Source organism: Acomys russatus, chromosome 5 (genome assembly GCF_903995435.1).
Source record: "Acomys russatus chromosome 5, mAcoRus1.1, whole genome shotgun sequence".
NCBI classification, from domain to species: Eukaryota; Metazoa; Chordata; class Mammalia; order Rodentia; family Muridae; genus Acomys; species Acomys russatus.
This window is the reverse complement of record NC_067141.1, coordinates 11,390,359-11,410,941: the sequence shown is the minus strand read 5'-3', so window position 1 is coordinate 11,410,941 and position 20,583 is coordinate 11,390,359. Positions and strand designations below refer to the sequence as shown.

Genomic DNA, 20,583 nt, shown 5'->3' with positions numbered 1-20,583 from the left:
TTACACTGCCAGGCCCATCACCCAGGAAAAACCGGAGCAGGAACCCAAGGGAGACCTTGAAACCAAACCCATAGAGGGATGCTGCCTTCCGGCTCGTTCTCAAACTCATATAACCCAGGACTGTTTGCCCAGGGAATGGCACTGCCCACAGTGGGCTGGACCCTTCTACATCAACTGAATAGAAGACAATGCCCCACAGACATGCACGCGGGCCAATCTGATGTGGGCAATGCTTGGCTGAGACTCCCTTCTCAGATGACTTTAGACTGTGTCAAGTTGACAAGTACAGCTAACTAGGACAGTGGGTTTTTCCAGATTGCCAATTTCAGCCACTGGAATTCCTGGCTCCCTAATTTGGGGTCAACTGTGCCCTCTGGTGGACAGGAGTGGACTCAGAATTAGAGCAACCGCTCCCCATGGTGTGTGTGTGGTTGTGGGAGGGTGGGGGATTGGGAGGGGGGTGCTTTCTTGTGGAGGATATTTATATTGTATTAGAGGATGATTTTTTTTTTCTTTTTCATCTAGGGTGGTGAAATAGATCCCTAAGCCTGTTGTTTTGTGGGGGTTTGGGAGCACTGGGAAGGAAGTTAAATGTGTGTGTGTGCATGCATGTGTGTGTGTGTGTGTGTGTGTGTAAGGATCCTCACCTAGAATGGAAGCTTCTAGCCTGCAGTATTTTTTAGCATCACTTAAAGATCTGCATCATGCATTGCGTAACCCATTTTGAGCCAGGGAAGGGGGGGGGGCAGGGAAAGAATTTAAAGAGCTCCTCAAACCATGTTAGGGGGTCTCCTTGACTAGCCCCTCAGCAATGGTGGGCACCTTCATTCTATTTTTTTCTCTCATTGTTATTTAGTGGCCTACTACTAAGCAACGCTGGTTTTCCAAGGAATGAAACTCCCATGTTTGGCTAGTAACCTGCACCTCCAGGCCTCTGAGGTCAAATCTCTTAGATGTGCTGTTGAGTGAATGTGTGGGATGAAATGCCTGTGACTGTGAATCTGGGTTGTCACCCACACAGGATCTAGACTCACCTATGAGGTAAACCTCTGGGTGCCTTTCAATACAGGTTAACTGGGGTGAGAAGACCCACCCTAAATGTTGGGTATCACCATCCATGGGCTGGGAGTCCCAGACTGGAGAGAAAGGAGAAAGTGACTGAGTGTCAGCATTTGTTTTCTGACTGCAGATATGATGTCAGCAGCTGCCTCAAGTTCCTGATATCATGACTACTCTGCACCCTTGAACTTGTGAGCCAAAACAGACCCTTTCTTACTTAAGTTGTTTCCTGTCGGGTATTTGATCACAGCAACAAGAAAAGTAACTAGTACAATGGCTGAGGTGTGTTTCCGTTTGTAAAATACTCAGTTAGACTCCATGCCAAAACTACTTGGTGGTGTTGGATGTCTGGGTAGTGTTTGCTGAGCATGGGGGAGCCTGAATGAAGCTGGTTGGGACATGCGGGACCTGACAGTTCCATTTTTATCTGAGCATTGCTTATGTAAGTGTCCACATCACAACAGTTCACCCATCTATATTATAGTGGCTTCTTCTCCCATTGGTTTTGAGTTTTTAGAACATTGCATCCGAATATCACTTGTCTGGGTTACTGAGCATTTATGGGGCTGTGAAATCCCATCGGCTTTGTGCCTGAGTGAGTGTCTTACTAGTCCTCACCTAAATCTGAATTGTCGAGGCCATGTTTTTAATATCCATATCACTGAGTCATACATATTTCCAACTCTCCCAAACCCTTGTTGTGGAGTCAGAAAAACATAAAACATAAACAACCCCCCAGGTGGTTGAAGTAGAGTAAATACAATATGGAGACCCAGTCATACCAACGAAGCAAGATCTAGTTGGCCAAGCAGGAGAGATTAATGCAGCCTAGGATAACTTTGGCAGATGCCTCCATCTCCTGAGGGCTGGTAGGACATGATTTGAGGTGGGTAATAGACAAGAACTGAGCCCTGTGCTAGACCCTGAAATGATGGCGGGAAACTGCCGTGGGAAATGGAGGTGCCAGAGCAAGCTGGAACCACAGAGGGACACAGTCACCCAGAAAGACATCGCATGGACCTAGAGGTGATAGCTACCCCAGTTTCTCTCCTCTCTTGTCTTCCCAGCTCCCACTACTACTTCTCACTGACTGGACCTGAGTGGGGTCAACAACGTAGAAGTGTGGGACACAGGAGGGCGGGGACAGACCTGGAAGTACAGATCTTTTTCCTCTGGTTCTTTCCCCAGGACCACTTTTCCATGTTCCTGCCACCCCCTTCTAGCCCCCTGAGGTTCTCAGTTGGAAGGTAAACTTCCCCAGCTGTGTGTCATCCCACAGACGCCTTGAGAATGAGTGTGCCCACCTTATTGTTTGTACGACACCATCGGCTCTTCATGTTCTCAAAGAAAATAGATGACACGGAAAGTGACCCTTGGTACAACCATCTCTCTTAGGAAAGGGCGCAGCATGTGACGTAACTTCTAATCCAGAGGGGACAGGATGTCACCCAGAATTGCAGCACACCGTGTGAGGCTGTTAGTCCCGCAGCTGGAAGAAGCTTAGCTAGCCTGTCAACAGCCCAGGTGAACACGATAGACATGAATTTTCCCCGATCGTATCTTTGGATGAAAACAGAAGCAGATTGCCACTAAACTATTACGTGAGGGTCTAAGCAGAGGACCTGGTGGCACTAAGGAGCACAGGCAGCCAAACACTGGGCTCCCCTCTTTAATGTCATTTTTATTTCCTCTTATGGAGACAGGTCGGTCAGGGCAGGGGATCCCATAGATTCCTCTGAAAACTGTTAAGATGCTGGGAAGATGAACGCAAAGCTGGCATGGATTGGGATGCCCAAGGTTTGGATTTTCAAGGCCTAAAATAAGAAACAAGGCGATAGAAAATGAGGGTTTTTTGTTTTGTTTTTGTTTTTCAGGATAAAGCCGCTGCACGAAGACAGTTGCATAAGCTGGTGGTTCCCAACCCTGGCTACAGCAGAGCATCCCGTGGAGAGCATAAATACGCTGCATTTTAGGCATATTTTAGATAAAGTGCAGAAATCGTTGGGAGTTCTCTCAAGGCTGCACCTGGGCTTGTCACCTGATGAAGGTGAAGCACATTTCCTGCCCTCAAGGCCTCCTTCACGTTCCGACCCCCAGTCTAGCCTCTCCCAGCCTCCCGCAGAAACAAGGTCTTGTTTTTAAACAAAATGTCAATATTCGATTTTACCAATAAAGTCTTGGGAGCTAGATGCTGGGGTGAAAGCCTGCTAGCTCAGAGAGGCAGAGAAAGCATCCAGCTGACCTTCCTCCTCAGCCAACATCCCCAAAAGAAAAAGGACCCTCCTTCCCCATGCTGTCTCCAAAAAGACCACAAACTGCATGTCCCTCTCTTCTACTTCCTGTGCGTCTCTCTATCCATCTTTCTGACTTTCTCTTACTCTTTATGGCTTTTTCCTGTGTTCGTTCCCTGCCAAGTGGTTGCTTGCTCTGCTTCTTGGCGTAGGGTTAACTTTATTTAATCCTGAATAATACTCAAGCAGAAAGCTCTTGGATTAAAGGTATATGCTAGAGCACACCACAACTAGAAACAGGTTTTTCTAGTAAACAACACAATCTCGGAGGCTCACAGTGTGATTAAATATCCTACAACCATGTCTGTGCTGATCCCAGCTCCAAGGAAACATCTTGGGCAGCCTTTATAAGGATTAAACCTAGGCTACATCTGTGGAGCATTTGGCTCTCACCACTTATGTGGTCTCTTGCTCTCCAACAGGGGCATCTCAAAGCCCCAGGTTTTTCTAATGTGTCCCCAGGGTCAGGACTGAGAATTGACTCTGCAGCTTGTGATCTAGCTCCATTCCAATAGGGTACCATTGTCAGCCCCAACCTCAAACCCACAGCCTAAAGATTCCCCTCCCCCCCCCCCCCCCCCGGCTATTTAGGGACTCTAGCTGCCAAAAGCCAGAAAGGTACTACATCTGCCTAGATGTTGGTACCATTCTAGGGTCGATGGGCTCTGTCCTCCTGGGTAAGCCAAAGGGAGGCAGATAGCCTGGAAAGGATTTCAGAGGAATTGACAGGTTGTGACTCCTTACATCTAGACACAAATACCTATTGACATTTACGAAATGGGTTAGAGTATCAACAACTACTGCTTTTCATTTCAGAAGGGCTCTCTTCTGCGTCATATGGAGCCATGGGAACCCTTAAGAAACTGCACACAATCCTCTCCTAGATAACTGGTGATGCTAAGGTAAGAATACCCAAAAATCGGTGAAAGGGGTGGGGTGGGGGTGGGGTGGGGAGAAAGGGCAGAAAGGAAACAAAAGCAAATGAGAAAAGCCAGAGGCCGAGAGGCATGCTCACATGGCTTTTGCAGCCCGGCTTGACGAACCCAAACTTCTGCATGATCTGGTTTGTCCTGAACTCCTGCCACCTGCCATCCACCAGCGTCTGGGCTCTGATCTCGTACTTCACCATACGCTCAGCTCTCAGGCTGATGGTACTGTGCTCGCAGACTGATGAGGGGCACTCAAAGTCTGTATGTCTTATTCTCTGCAAAGAGAGTGAGCCATCCCATGTAGCCCTGTAACCGGGGTGACCAGTGCTAGCAAAAGTTCCTGACACATAGCCTTTCTGTTTCAATTCTATACAGACAGCACAAGGCCATTGTCCAAATGGGTTAATTTCCTGAGGGCCACTTCTGTGGCATCCAAGACCTCTCCATATGCAAACCGCTTTCAATAGACTAGGGCTTGGCCAGCAAATCAGGTTTCCTTATTGCTTTGCTAGGATAAAGCTCCAACAGTGTATACATGAGGGCCTTTGAACTGGTGGTGTTACATCATCCATCTGTTCCGTTCACTTAGGAAGATGCCTGAGGGTCTGGTGAACAGGAATGGTGGGCCCAGGAAGAGAAGGGACCTCCCTTGGTCCTGTAATTTTCTTTTCTTCCTTTGGTTTTTCTAGTCAGTGTTTCTCTGTGTAATAGAGGAACCCTGTGTGTCTTGGAACTCTCTCTGTAGACCAGGCTGACCTCAAACTCGCAGAGATCACCACCCTCTCCTCTGCCTCCCAAGTGCTGGGATTAAAGGTGTGTGCCACCACTGCCTGACTCCTTTTCCTGTCTTCATCTCAAAGGCAGGAGGTTCATGGACCTTGCTGAGGACTTGTAGCACATCGGGCAGTCTAACTGCACTTCCGTGCCCTTAAATGGTCGTCAGCCTCTGCTGAGGGCTCACAGAGAACAGGGACACAGCACTCTCTCACCCGATTCCTCAGATGTCCCGCACACTGTCCTGTTGTGTCATGCTAGACAGACCCGTCTCCTCCACCACCTCTAGGCACTACCTGTCACTTCCTCAGAGAGTGACCAGGGGTCACATACAAACTGATGGTGGTCTGACTCCCAGCTCAGGCAAACGGAGCCCTAGCTCTGTCACGAGGCTGCATGACACGAAAGTGAAGGCCCTCAGAGTTGACGGTCTGCTGCTAGAGCCAACCTCCTCAGATGGTGTGGGAAGTCATGTGGTGTCACATAGGTTAAATGTGGACAGCGCTTACAACACAGTCTGTATGCATGATGAACTAATGATTCTTCAATTCCTTTCCATTCCAGATGGACCGGCTGGCCCTGTGTTCCTGCATTCTTACCTGCATAAAAAAACTGTAAGAGGTAGTATCATGTTTGATTCCCTTTATCTCAAAGAAGTATCCATATATAGAAATCCTTTCCGAGTAAGTGGTGTATTCCTACATTGGGATGGAGAAGGGACAAAGTGAAAGGGGAAATCCTATCAGTATTGAAAGGTAAGAGGACGCGCAGGAAGATTAGCTCTCGTGACAACCAGAGTGACTCACTCAAAAACCGTCACTGCTCAGAAACAGCTACTAGCTTCTTTTAACATTTCTAATCGTTATTTTATGTGGAAGAAATAACGGGTTATATATGGTCTTGAATGACCCATATTTGTCCCAGTGTATTTTGTTTCAATCTGACAGCTTTAGGAGACATGCCATACTAGTTTGCGGCGGGCCATACTACTTTGGTGGGTGGCTGCAACCTGACACCGAATCACTCCCTCAGATGACAGACGCAGGTCCCAAGCCCCTGAAACATGGATGCTTTTAAGATGCCTAATTACCTTTAAAACGTCAGACAGCAGCATTTATTTAAAAAATATTGCCTTTCACAACAAGCCCTAGAAAAAGCACAGCCGCCAACCCCAGCCCCTGTCCTGTGATTGTGCACTGAGATGCCTCCCTCTGGCACTCCTTGGCCAGCCATGGTTGCACTGAAATCCCCTGAGCCAGCTACCAGAATGAGGCAGGTCTTGCCTCTTCCAACATGCACGTAGACCGGAAACTTACTGACTGGTCTGCTCCAGCCTCCCATCTGACAATTTCCTAAGAGTTTGCTGGATCTCCTACCAGAGGTCAGAGGGGTCATGGGTGGCCCCACAGAGCTCCTTCCCTCAGCATAGAAGGGACTTCCCTTCCCCTTGACTGGGTCAAGTTTTGAGTACCTGTCTAAAGAGCAGCCCGAACCTCATAGCCTGTGTAGAAAGATCGTGCAGGTGGACCGTGTTGCCCCCACTCTCCAGCTGGAAGGGAAATGCACACAGCTTACCTGATGTGTGGACAGGAAGATCCCTTATCGCTTCCCATGCACTCCTGGTTCCCCAGGCCCCGTGGCTGAGTCTTGAGACATTTGCTGAAAATCTATTATATCCAAGTACTAGTCCTAGTGTTTCCAGAATATGCAGAGCAGAGAGAGAGAGAGAGAGAGAGAGAGAGAGGAAAACGGCTACGCAGGGGAATAAAGGATGTACATCAATAGCGTATACATCATTCACGGGAATGACCGTGGTCACAATCAAGAGGGAGCAGGACCCCTGCGTGGCCTTTCATGGAGAAGACTAAAAGCTGGGGTGTGGACCTCAGGGGCATGAGCCAGGGGTGAAAGAACGGACTGGGCAGGGTCAGTGGGTGGGAAGATGGAGCTGGGAACTTTCTCAGTGTCAGTCTCTTTGGCCGTTTTAGAGCAGAGTTCCGAATTTTGTCCTAGGGGAAGCAGAGCCTCCCACGAAGTTGTTTCTAGTGTGCACGGAGGAGGGAGCTGGGGGGGGGGGGGCTGGCAGTGTGCAGGGAGGAGGGAGCTGGGGGGGGCGCTGGCAGTGTGCAGGAAGGAGGGAGCTGAGGGGGGCCAGCCCCCAGCCTCACAAGAAGCACTTGTGGAGCTGGCTAAATTTTAACTCATGACTCAGGCCGTCTTCAGAACTCAAACACTGCTCTGCTTCATCTCTGAAAACGCACCACTGGAAACGGACAAGAAGCACAGCAGTTTGTGTGGACAATCCACAAAGCAGACACGTGGAAAAACACCCATGTTTGCCAGTCAGAAAGGAAATGCATGCTTAAAGATGAAATGTCACTCTTCCCTCCTCAATTGACAAAAGTGATTTGAAATTTAAATGCTCTGTGCTGCCAAGCGTGTGTACAGTGGGGTGAGTTCATTTCTTTCTGGGGGCAGAGCCGTTTGACCCCAACATTTATTAATATGTACCAGGAGCAAAACTGTGCATATGTTATGGTGTCAGCAGTTCTACTGTGGAGGATCTCCCACAAGCAAATAATTCAAAGTACAGAAAAATAAACTATTATGTGACAATGTGACCCCTGCTGACAGGCAGTAGAGACAACAGAGTGTTGGCTGTGGCTGTTGTCTTTGTGGTGGTGGTCCTAGGGGACTTCTTTTTATACAGTTTCAATATTAAGCACACTTATATTTGTGTCTAGTAGGACCTGGGTTTAGAGGAAGGTATGGCCAGAGCTCTTCGACCCCGGCTACATTTCCAGATCCGAGGCCATGTGGGACTTTCCCCCCTCCCCTTCCTCTGCAGGAGACTCAGATAAGCCCTGACCTCAGAGGCCCAGAGATTTCAAATGAGGAACAGAGCTCCAGAAACAGCAAGGCTCGGGAGGCAAGACGTTTTGCTAATTGCTTCCTTGAGAAGCCGACTCACTGCGTGATAATGGTTGGCTGCAACCCGGACCAGCCAGGACTCGGGGAAGAAATTAATGTGCCTTAACTCCTCCAGATCCTTGCCTTAGAGAAACACAAGGGGGAAGTGGTTACAGGGTTATTCATAACACAACCTCAAACATCTGACTTACAGAAAGAAAAGGGGAGGCATCAGGCAAACAGGACTAGTTTCCTTTGTGTGTTTATAAAATGGGAAGACAACACCTAAGAAATCACTATGGCTGTATGCAAATATATATATATATATATATATATATATATATATATATATATATATACACACACACACACACACACACACACACACATACACACATACATACATACACATATATGTGTGTGTGTGTGTATGTATATTCCAAAATTATTCTTAAAAGAAAAACAACTTACAGATGCAAGGACATAGGCCTTTGGCTATGCGCATGGCATGCAAGTGTAAGGACTAGAGTTCTGAGCATCTGTAGTCCCAGGGTTGGGGAGGCAGAGACAGGAGATCAGTGAAAGACACTGTCTCAATATATAAGATGGAGAATGATGAGGAAGACACGATGTCAAGTTCTACACAAATACACAAATGCACATGCTTGTATGCTTATGCATATGTGAACATGGATCTACACATACATGCATACACCACACACACACACACTTTATACAAATAAACTTCAAAAGGAATAAGTGAATCAATCTAAACTGGAGGACAATTTTAATTTAATAAGATGGCTCAGAGGTTAAGAGCACTGGCTGTTCTTCTAAAGGTCCTGAGTTCAATTCTCAGCAACCACATGGTGGCTCATAACCATCTATAATGAGATCTTATGCCCTCTTCTGGCATGTAGGCACACACACAGGCAGAATATTGTATAAATACTAAATAAATAAATAAATAAATAAATGTTTTTTAAAAAGAAGAAGAAGTTTCCCATATTACATACTTTAAGTTAGACATAGTAGCTTATGCCTTTAAGGTCAGTACTTGGGAGGCAGAGACAGGACGATCTCTGTGAGTCTGAGGCCAACCTGGTGTATACTCTAGTGAGCTCCAGGCCAGCCAAAGTTACATAGTGAGACCTATATTAAAACAAACAAACAAGCCAACCATTGTGGCGCACGCCTTTAATCCCAGCACTTGGGAGGCAGAGGCAGGTTGATCACTGTGAGTTTGAGGCCAGCCTGGTCTACAAAATGAGTCTAGGACAGCCAAGGCTACACAGAGAAACCCTGTCTCGGGAAAAACAAAAACAAAACAAAACAAAAAAACAAATAAAATAAACAAAAAACCCAAATAATTCTAGCATATAGGTTCCTTTAAAAGAAACATGTTCTAGCCAAGGGACAGAACATTCTCCACAGATGAGTGGAGTGAGGTCTGACTTTCACACGAACTCTGGTGCCCCATATTTGACCACGTTCCTTGATGGGGAGGCCCGGTGGCACTCAGAGGAAGGATAGCAGGCTACCAAGAAGAGACTTTATACCCTATGATCATATACAGGGGGAGGAGGTCCCCCTCAGTCACTGTCATACGGGAGGGGAATAGGGGGAAGTGGGAGGGAGAGAGGAATAGGAGGATAGAAGGGATGGGCTAACAATTGAGATGTAATATGAATGGATTAATAAATAAATTTAAAAAATAAATAAATGTTAAAAAAAGAAACATGTTCTTAACATCTCTGCAAGAACATGTCACTGCCAAGCAAACCTTCAGTAGTTCTCAGGAAACTACGTTAAAGTGGGAGGTTGACGTCAGTGCCTCTGACACAGGCAAGGCCTCTCCCTTTGAACAATCCACCACACACTGCCAAGGTTTTCCCATCCTCTTAACATTATTATCAACAAACATTACAGAGAAAAAGGGAAGCAACAATTTAGGCCGTGCACTGGTCCTGTTAGAATCTGCTTCTGGCAGGGCTGGAAAGACGATGGCTCAGTAGTTAAGTGTCCTTATTGCTCTTGTAGAGGACCTGAGTTCAATACAAGCACCTCCACCAGTCAGCTTGGGAGCACTTAGAGCTCTAGCTCCAGGGATCCCAATGTCCTCTTTTGGCTTCCCTAGACAACTTCATTCCTCACCCCCAATACAATTAAAAAAATTTTTTAAAAAATCTTCTTCTGACCAGGTATTGTGCCACATGCCTGTAATCCCAGCACTTGTGAGACAGAGGCAAAAGAATCAGACGTTTGAGGCCAGCCAGAGCAAGTTCAAGGCCATCCTGAGTGACATGAGAGTCTACTTCAGAAAACAAAACAAAACAGTCAGTGAGATGACTCAGGGGAAAAAGGTGCTTGCTGCTAAGCCTCATGATATGAGTTCAAATCCCTGGGATCCATAAGGTAGAAGGGAGACCATCAACTGCTGTGACTCTCCACTGACCTGCTTCTGCTTTTGTCTCCCCCACCTCCCCATGCAACTCCACTTTCCTAGAGTCCCTAAGATACTCATAAATTACAGGATACACCACCCCCACAGCCCAAGCACTCCAGTGTCCTGGCTGCAGTCTTGCCTAGCAAAGGGCCCGAGGTTAAAATGACATTATCAAGGTCACTACGGCACCTAGAAGCAACTTGGCCAGAGTATCCTGACTCCATTGGTTGCTCACTCCCAGGTTTTAGGGTATTGCCCCATCTACAGATCTGGGAATGGCTTTGAAACAGTTCTCAGAAGTCCCTTCAGGTGCAGCTATCTCAGTGAGCGGCCCTCCTGGGCCACCCAGAACACATGGACAATATTTTTCTCCTCTTTCTGAATCATGTTGCCTTCCCTCCCCCTAGCAGATGAGGTCCGGGCTATAAAAGCCTAGCCTCGGGCATCGCCTCAGGGCTTTGGGATTCATTGAACAATGCCTCTGGTGCATTCAGATGAACAAAACACATCCCTGGGTGTATGCAGGGACGTTTGTAAGTTTGTAGGAAACTGTCCCAGTGTGTGTCACAAAGGGGGAACTGAAAGCATTTACCCCCAAGCCTGCTGGACCACTTCAGTTCAGCCAATTATAAAACCGATGAAGGATGGTGAGCTCTCCTGGCCCATACTTTGTTTCATAAGCACCGCAGGAGGGAGACAGGAAATCAAGCTGAGGTTGACATGCTCAGCCTGAGCATGCTAAAAACCAAAGACGGAGTAGCTCACAGGTGGGTCACAACAGTTGAAACGCCTTAAGAGAGAGTCAATTTCTCTCCCAAAGTGCCAAACAAATGACCTGGAAACTAATGCCATGCTACAGCAGGTGACTCAATCAGATGGCAAGAAAACAGGCCTGGGCTGTGAGTGTATTGTACCGCCCAGGTGGCACGGTGCCTGCCTAGCATGCAGACAGGATCAGAAGAACGCCAGCATCACATCAACGGAGTGAAGGAAACATCTACAATCTTAGCCCTGGGGAGGTGGAGGCAAGAGGATCACAAGTTCCAAGTCATCCTTGGGTACATATTGGGTTTGAGGCTAGCCTGGGGTATAAAGAAAGAGATGAGAAGTGGGAGCCTTTGGGAGCCTTACACAGGCCTGTAATCTCAACACTCAGGAGGCTAAGGCAGGAGTCATCACAAGTGTGAGGTCAGTCAGTCAGTCTTGGCCGTCAACTTGACACACCCCGGAAAAGGGCCCCTCAAGTTGAAGACTTGCCTCCATCAGTTGACGTGCGGACATGTCTGTGGGGCATTTGATTGATTGCAGATTGATGTAGGAGGGCCCGTCCCACTGTGGGCGGTGCCACAGGTGCACATGGCAGGGATAAGAAAGCTAGCTGGGCGTGAGCCTGGGAATAAGGCAATAAGCAGCTTTCCTTCTGGTTCCTTCCTCTGCGTCTGCTTTGAGCTACTGCCCTGACTTCTCTCACTAAGGGACTGTCACCTGGAAGTGTAAGCCAAATATATCTCCCCTCACACTCCCCCAACTTGCTTTTGGTTATGATGTTTATTACAACAACAGAAAGCAAACTATGTCCCTGTCATGCTCTTTGTGGAATTTTTGATTATCCCCCATTTTATAGATGGGGTTACTGAGGCTGAAGTCATACGTCTTAGGAGTGACAGTCCCAGGAAGCGTTCCTGCAGCACTGTCTCCTTGGGGATCCTGGGGAGCAGCTGAGACGGTATCTGCTGGGGTTTCATTCCAAACACCCTTCCCATATGTCACACAGGTGGTGACACTTACCACTGGTGATGCCGTGCAAACGCAGGCAAAGGAAGAGCTGCGTCCAGTTCTGTCCTGTATCCTGTTCCAGGAAGCAGCACGTCTTGGGAAAGCTTGGAAGAGAAGAATAGAAAGCCTTCAGAAAACTCCTCCCTGGAGTGAGCAAACTGCTGGAATCCATGACGTAGACACCCCAGCAAGGCTGGATGAGGCAAGCGTGTGGAACCAGGCACAGCTCAGATAATAACACAGAGAGATGAGTGGCTACCTCCCCTCTACCTCTGAGCTGTGCACATAGTAGGTGCCTAGAACATGTGTGTTAAATGACCAACAGCGATATATGCAGCTCACAGAGAAGTTCAATCCACATTTTCTTCTTTGAGTTTCATAAATCCATGGAACAGAAAAAGTATGTTCTGTCAGCTCCGTCTTTTAGAAATCTGAGCCTTGGCTAGGTCTTGAATTCCAGAATTTAACATCTGACTCCTTTATGGATGTTGCCCCTGCAGTAAGAACCAAATTAGGCTGCTCAAAGCACTGCTGGCAGAATTAGCTAGAACCCTGGAGCCAAGTATGAGTCCCTGGCCTGTGTCCCTGTTAAAAGTTGATTAGTTGCAACACAGGCTGAAGATCAGGGATGAGTAAAGAAGCTCAGGTTCCCAAGGGGGAAAAAATGTCTCCATGGAGACACATACCCACCTACCAACCTTGAAATAATTAAAAAAAAAAAAAAAAAACTGTCATTCTTCATATGGGAAACAATGGGGAATAATGCTTCAAGCCTCTTTGAAAATGCATTCAGTTGCCTGAAGAGGCTCCTGCACACATGCCAAGGCCTGCCTCTGCCTCCTGAGTGCTGGAATTACAGGGGTGCGCCACCATCACCCAGCGGCCTCTGACCTTCTAAACTCTCAAAGGGTCTTCGGGGTGTGTGACCCACATTCTGGAAGCAATCGGCCTCTTCTTTTATGACTTGGTGACATCCTCTGTCTGTGCCACCGCCCAGGTCTAGTCGGCCACCTTTTTACCTGGCTGATGTCAAACAGCAGGAGCAGGTGGGCTGCCGCAGAAATCTCCTGCTTGGCTGTGCTGGTGGACTCCAGGGTTTCCCATCCACTGTGCCCACTGACGGCTCAGCACTCACTTCTCAGGAACAAATTGTCTAAAGTTCCTCAACCGTCTGAAGGTATACTTTCTCTTTGGAGGTGGTGGTAGTGGGGAGGCTTTTTCTAATCACCCACTCTAACTCCCCCCAAAATGACAAGGGGACTTATTAGATTTATTAATAAGCTTTAGGCTTAATAACTGGACAGATATGATCTATTTATATGAATCCTCTAAACTAACCTGGCCCCTTCCCAGCCGCGTGCCCCAAATTGCTTGCCATATTGGTCGTGACTGGTGTGGTCTGTTCCATCAGGCCACTACTTTCTCTACCTCTTTTACTCTTCTGCCTTTTCTCTCTCCTTTTCTCGTGATCCCTACCTGAGACTCTAAGACCAGGAACAAAAGCTCTGCCTACCTCTCTTCTGCCCAGCTACAGACTGTCCAGGTTTGGTTTTGTTTTGTTTTTAATTAACCAATCAGAGTCAACTGGGGAGCAAAGTTTACACAGCATTAATCAGTGTATATGACAATGCCCTCGTTCGGACTGCAACCAGATTTTGGAGCCCAAAATTCAAGACAGAGCTCCAGCCCAACACGCAGTGAGCCTCGGGGACTGACCCCTCTAGGGGAGGACAGTTCCTGGAAACTGAAACACAAACTGGTCGCCTCTGGGTTCTGCTTTCCAGGTATGTCCCCCCTCAGACCTTCTGAGAGGTGGTGCTGGAGGCAAATCCCCTTCTGAGGTCACAGACTGTAATTGTAAAGATCGCTCCGGCCACAGTTCTCTCACTTCTCCTTCCCATCACCCACTGGTGTCAGTTTCCCTTCCCGACGAATCAGCGTGGGACTCGTAGTGCTAATGTCCCTGCGTTTCTAATCTGAGCCACAAGGTACAGAGCTGAGCGTTCTGACATGCGCTACACCTAAGGGGGAAGCAGGCGGTGGCGGGGGCGGGGGGAGTGTGGTCGTGGGGGGGGCCCACGACTCTGAAGATGCTACACCTGGTTGTATTCGTTACTTTTTGTTTGTTGCCATGATCTTGTAGAAGCATCTGAAAGGAGAAAAGGGTGTTTGCGCTTTTTGATTTTTTTTTTTTTTTTTCTCTCTCACAACTTCAGAGGGATTTCAACCCCTCGTAGAAAAGAAGGCGTGGTGGACTACGCTCTGTGGGCAGGACTGTGTGGTAAGGGCGCCTTCCATCTTGGCAGACAGGAAGCTGAGAACACAGGCTGGAACCAGGATCAGGCATGATGTTTGGAGGCCGGGAACTTCCTCCAGTCAGGACCCATCTCTTAAAGAGTTATAGCCCGCCGGGTGGTGGTGGCAGCGCACGCCTGTTATCCCAGAACTCGGGAGGCTAAGGCAGGAGGATCTCTGTGAGTTCAGGGCCAGCCTAGTCTACAGAGTCCAGGACAGCCAAGGCGACACAGAGAAATTCTGTCTCGAAAAGCCAAAAACAAAGATTCTATAGCCTTGAAAAGAACACCACAAAAAAACCAAGTCTGAACAAAAAACCAACAACCAGAAAATTAATTAAGGAGCCAGGCTTGATGGCACAGGCTTCTAATGGCAGCACTCAGAAAGGTATTGGCAGGCGGATTGCTGTGAGTTCGAGGCCACCCTGGTCTACAAAGTGAGGCCAGGACAGCCAAGGCTACACAGAGAAACCCTGTCTCTATAAACCAAAACAACAACAACAACAACAACAAATTAACTAAGATTAGAAACAAAATTCCATAGTGGAAAGAAAAAAAAATCACAAAATTAATCGAACGCATGAATGAACGAACCATTCTAATTTTAAAAACCTATTCAAATATAAATAACATTAAATTTACAAAAAACACCCTCAATAGCAGACCTAATAGTCAAATACACGGACATTTTATCATTGCTTTGAGGCTGAGTCTCACTGTTTCACCCATACTTGCTCTACATCATATTTTCAAGATGTTAGTATTGAGAAAACTGTATTAGCTGTTCACAAGAACTCTTTAACATTTTTAATGCAAGATTTTCTTTAAATGTGTGTGTGTGTGTGTGTGTGTGTGTGTGTGTGTGTGTGCACGCACGCGTGCGTGCACGTGTGCATGCCTGTGTTTATTTGCACCACGTGTGTACAGGTAGCCACAGACCAGAGGGCATCAGATCCCCTAGAGTTGCAGTGTTAGGCAGTGAAGAGCCAGGAGATGTGTATGCTGGGAACCAAGCCCAGATCTTCTACAAGAGCAGTAAAGTGCTTTGAACTGCTGAGCACCTGTGGACCATTTTGAACTGCATGCTGTGATGCCAGCTAAGGTTCTTTCGACAGAGTTGAAGATCTGAGTTCAATCTTCAGAAACTCACATATTAGTTTAAAAAAAAAAAAAAAAGGAACCAGTACCTATAATCTATCCTACACACATACATGAACAAATACAAAACACACAAATAATGTAAAAATTTTTTTCATGTGAATGTACAGTAAAACCAAAATAAAAGGAATAAAACTGCCCAGTGCTGGCGAGAAGTCTGAGTGCTCACATATCAGCTCAAGCCCATACCTACTCTATTCCAGTTCATCCAGCACCCAGTACTGCCTTCATGAATAAAGCGCACGCACGAAGTATGTAACTTTACTTGTAGGCAAACATTCATACATCTACAATGAAAGTAAATAAATATTTGATACTGAGTGAGTTAACCCAGAAGCAGAAAGACTCACATGGTATATACTCAACTTATAATTGGACACTAGTCCAAGAGGCAGGTCCCACGAAAGTCTTCACTTACCGGGAGATTGGAATAGTTGTGAGGACATCCTATTGGGACTCTAGGTGAGGAAAGTATGGGAGAATGGGTAAATAGAAGGATCCAGAGGGTCCTAGAAACCTACAAGAAGAACATCATGATGGGTGGATGTGGGCCCAGGGGTTCTGCTCAAACTACTGCACCAACCAAGGACAATACTTGCAGTAAACATCAAATCCCTTCTCAGATCTAGCCAATAGACAGGACATTCTCCACAGTTGAGTGGAGAGCGGGGACTGACCCGGACGTGAACTCTGGTGCCGCATGTTTGACCACTTCCCCGTTGTGGGGAGGCCTGGTGGCACTCAGAGAAAGGATAAGCAGGCTCCCAAGATGAGACTTGATAGCCTATGACCATATAGTGAGAGAGGAGGTCCCCCTCGGTCACAGACATAGGGCCAGGGAATAGGGTAAAAGCAGGAGGGAGGGAGGAATAGGAGGATACAAGGGATAGGATAACAATTGAGATGTAGTCTGAATAAATTAATTAAAATTTTAAAAAAGAAAAAAAGAAAAAAAAATCATTTGTAGTCCAACTGTGGTTCATTAAAAAAAAAAAAAAGACAGCAAAATAAGTGTCTCAGACCCATAATCCCAATATTCTAAGTACTAACTGAAAGCATCATGACCTCAAAGATCTGGACTACATGCCAAGAAACTGGAAAAAAAAAATGACCAAGGATGAAGTGTTTTTGAAAGAAGAAGAAATAAACCAACACTCTGTCACTCCCTCACCAAAACCAAACCAGACCAAAACAAACAAACAAACAAAAAAGACAAAAAACATGTCTGGAGCCACAGGCCTGCAACCCAGGCTACTCGAGGCTGAGGCAGGAGGATGGCAAACCATACATGGACTAGACAGTGAGTTAAGGCCAGTCTGAGGAACTTGGGCCTTATCCCAAAATTCAAAATTAATAAAGGGCTGAGTTACAGCGCAGCGTCCCAGGGCATGACAAGCACACGTGTGACACTAGGTTCAGAATTCACGCCCCTACCCCCTCGACACACACACGTGTGGGTACACTCCTGCATACACGTGCAGCAAAGACTGGGCACCTGTGGGGGTGCATTTCGGAGTCAAACCATAGCACCACAGACACTATGACCCAGGCCAGACACCGAGGGGAATAACGCAGCCTTTCACTCCTTCAGGAACTAGATCAGTCAAGTCTATAGAGAACCGAGGAGAGGAAGGACATGGCCTAGGCTAATGGATATATTCAGTTTGCGAAGGCAAGAGAGTTCTGAAAATGAATGCATAACTGCATGATATGAAAGTTCATAATGCCACCGAAGTGTGGGCAGAAAAACGGTGGAGGTGGCAAGTTTTATGCAGTGTACATTTGACCGCGATTAAAAAAATATTTAAGGTTTAAAAATTATTTTGTTTATCTGAGAAACGTTTGAAGCTGTATATTAAATATTAAGGTACAGTTTGGGGGAAAAAGCACATTTGGGGGCAATAGCTACCGATGAGGAGAGAACGTGGCTTTTTGGTCAAAATGTTAATTCAGTGCAGAAGACCTAGACATCTTATGGGATCAAGGAGGTAGGAAATGGACCCTTCACTCCTAACCCCAACACGGGGTAAACAACACGGCTTCACAGTGCTCCAAAGATGCCTACTGCTGCTCAGTTCCTCCTGCCAAGGGCTTCGTGGGTCCCTCTCCTCAATTCATGTCTGAGATGTGAGTGTGATCATCTCCATGCACATGGTCCAAAGCCTTTGTGGAAAAAATGGCAGGTGTAGGATGCAGACCGAGGACCTCTCCGGCACCTTACCTACAGTTTCTCTTTGCTTCCCCCTTCTAAGGTCTAGCAGGAGAGGGATTTTAGTCTGTCCTGCCTGCCTCTTCCTTCTTACAGTGCCTCTCACAGTCATTGTGTTTGTCGTGCAGTGTGCTGGGTGGATCGACCAGCATGATCTTGTTCCTGCCGACTCTCCATCCCTCCACTAACCCATCATGCGTACATGTAGTAGTAATGCCAGCGGTGCATGTCCTGCTAGGAGGTGGGTTTGTGTGATTACCTCCGCATCCACGTGGCCCGGTCTGCTGTCGCCATGTTCTTTTGTCGAGCCAAGCCCTATCATCCACACAGCAAGACCTGGTATTAAAGCTTTCCGATAGTGAAGACAGGCTCTTGGCAATTGCCCAAAAGGGGAACCTGGGCAAGATTTACTCCCTTGTGTGCTATCTAATGACAGCCATAGGTGTCCTTTGGAAGGGCCTCCTACATCCAGGCTCCCCATGCACTTTCCATTTCTGTAGGACATTGTAAGGTGTCTTGCTGCTTCTCCATATTCTGAAAGCTAAGAAGTTACTTGAAGAAGTAGAGAGCTGGGAAAGACTCAGACTCACAATACCAGGGGACTTGAGGAAAAGGAAAATTCAGGCTCCAGAGAGGTATGCTGAAGGGAAACTGAGGCAGAAGCTTCAGTCAGAGCAAGAGAAGATATAGGCCAGGCAAGGAACATGGGAGGTGGGAGCTGAAAACCCCTTGTCCCAGAACATGCCACCTTCCCCACAGCGCAGGGCCTGGGAAGCTGGTCTAAGACAGAACAGCTTAATGCTACATGCTGGGCCTGGTCACACGGGTGTATTCACACGTGAAAATTCTCTTAAGGTCTGTGTGCTTCTCCACAAATTTGTTCTACAGTCTGGTTTCCACAAATACTTTAGGGGCTGGAGAGATGGCTCAGCAGTTAAGGGCCCTGGGTGTTCTTCCAGAAGGCAGGAATGGGATTCTTAGCGCCCACATGGCAGCTCACCACTTCCTTTAACACCAGTCCTAATGGGTCTCATGATCTCTTCTGTAGGTAGGTACTACATCCATGTGCTTTGCTTAAATACATGCAGACAAAGCCCCCATACACATAAGAAACAAACAAATAAGTAACTTTATTTTTGTTGTTGTTGTTGTTTTCAATACTGGGTTTTTCCGTGTACCCTTGGCTGTCCTGGAACTGACTATGTAGACCAGGGTGGCCTCGAACTCATAGAGATCCCCTGCCCCTGCCTCCCAAGCACTGGGATTAAAGGTGTGTGTTACCACTGCCCAGCAATAAATGCTATTTTAAGAGGGCTTTGACATTTCCTGCTCTGGTCCCTCCAAGTTAATGAGTTTTACCAGCTGTCTAGTTAGTTTTTGTCAACTTGGCACAAACCAGACTCACCTAGGAAGAGGGACCCTCAGTAGAGGCATTGTCGCCATCAGATTGGCACATCTGTGGGGCATTTTCTTGATTAACAGTTGATGTGAAAGCACCCGAGATACTGTGGGCAGTGCCACCCCTGGGCAAGTGGTCCTGGGTGGTATAGGAAAGCAAGCTGGGCGAGCTAGTAAGCAGCGTTCTTCCACAGACCCTGCATGGCTCTCTTCCATGATGGGCTATAGTCTGTAAGCTAAGACCAGCTCTTCTTGCTCCAGGTTGCTTTTGGTCAGCGTTTTAGCACAGCAACAGAAAGGCAAACGTATGCGCCAGCTTTCCTGAACTCTTTAGTAAGTGGACTGGACTGGAAACTTCTGCTCAGTGGAGGAAAGCACCAACTTTGTTTACCTATTCTTTCTTATAAGGGGATGTTAAGATTAATTCTGGATAGCCTGTTTACTTTTCTAAAATAATCACTGGGAGGAAACAGCTGTGAGGTGCCAAGGTGTGTGTGTGTGTGTGTGTGTGTGTGTGTGTGTGTGTGTGTGTCTGTCTGTCTGTCTGTCTGTCTGAGTGCTCATGTACATTCAGTATATAAGTGTGTGCATGCATATATATATGCATGTGTGTGTCACATGTGTGCTTAGGGGAAGCACAGGCTCCCTTCCTACACCCGTGTACTTAGGAAGAAAAGCACAGTTGATGATACTCCAAAAACACCTGGTTGAATCAAGGCACACACACCCCTACCCGCCTTCACCACCCCCCTCCTGTGTCAGTGTACATGGTGCACACACACCCCTACCCGCCTTCACCACCCTCCTCCTGTGTCAGTGTACATGATGCACACCCACCCCTACCCGCCTTCACCACCCCCCTCCTGCGTCAGTGTACATGGTGCACACACACCCCTACCCGCCTTCACCACCCTCCTCCTGTGTCAGTGTACATGATACACACACCCCCTACCCGCCTTCACCACCCCCCTCCTGCGTCAGTGTGCATGGTGCACACACACCCCTACCCGCCTTCACCACCCCTACCCGCCTTCACCACCCCCCCTCCTGCGTCAGTGTACGTGATGCACACACACCCCTACCCGCCTTCACCACCCCCCTCCTGCATCAGTGTGCATGGTGCACACACACCCCTACCCGCCTTCACCACCCCCCTCCTGCGTCAGTGTACGTGACACACATTCAGTAAGGATTTGGCGAGTGAATGGAACATTTTGTAGAAGTCCAAGAAAGAAAGAAAATAGAGTAGAAATAGCTCAGACATAAATGTTTACATTCGCTTCTAGCCTTTCTTAGGACAAGGCTGGAACAGGTGAGGAAGGAGCTATGTGGCTATTGC

At 47.4% G+C, this 20,583-nt stretch overlaps 1 protein-coding gene across 1 annotated transcript in view; it reads right to left on the bottom strand.

The window, feature by feature from the left end:
- Positions 1-2,725: 2,725 nt before the first annotated feature.
- Positions 2,726-20,583, bottom strand: part of Btbd16 (BTB domain containing 16) — a gene marked incomplete at its 5' end in the record, with an annotated part of 50,265 nt that continues 32,407 nt past the window's right edge. Inside the window, 6 exons of the mRNA XM_051145428.1 lie at positions 2,726-2,873; positions 4,366-4,554; positions 5,653-5,751; positions 6,525-6,602; positions 8,025-8,107; positions 12,198-12,289. Coding sequence (XP_051001385.1) covers positions 2,805-2,873; positions 4,366-4,554; positions 5,653-5,751; positions 6,525-6,602; positions 8,025-8,107; positions 12,198-12,289 — 610 coding nt within the window. The remainder of the gene's footprint in view (positions 2,874-4,365; positions 4,555-5,652; positions 5,752-6,524; positions 6,603-8,024; positions 8,108-12,197; positions 12,290-20,583) is intronic.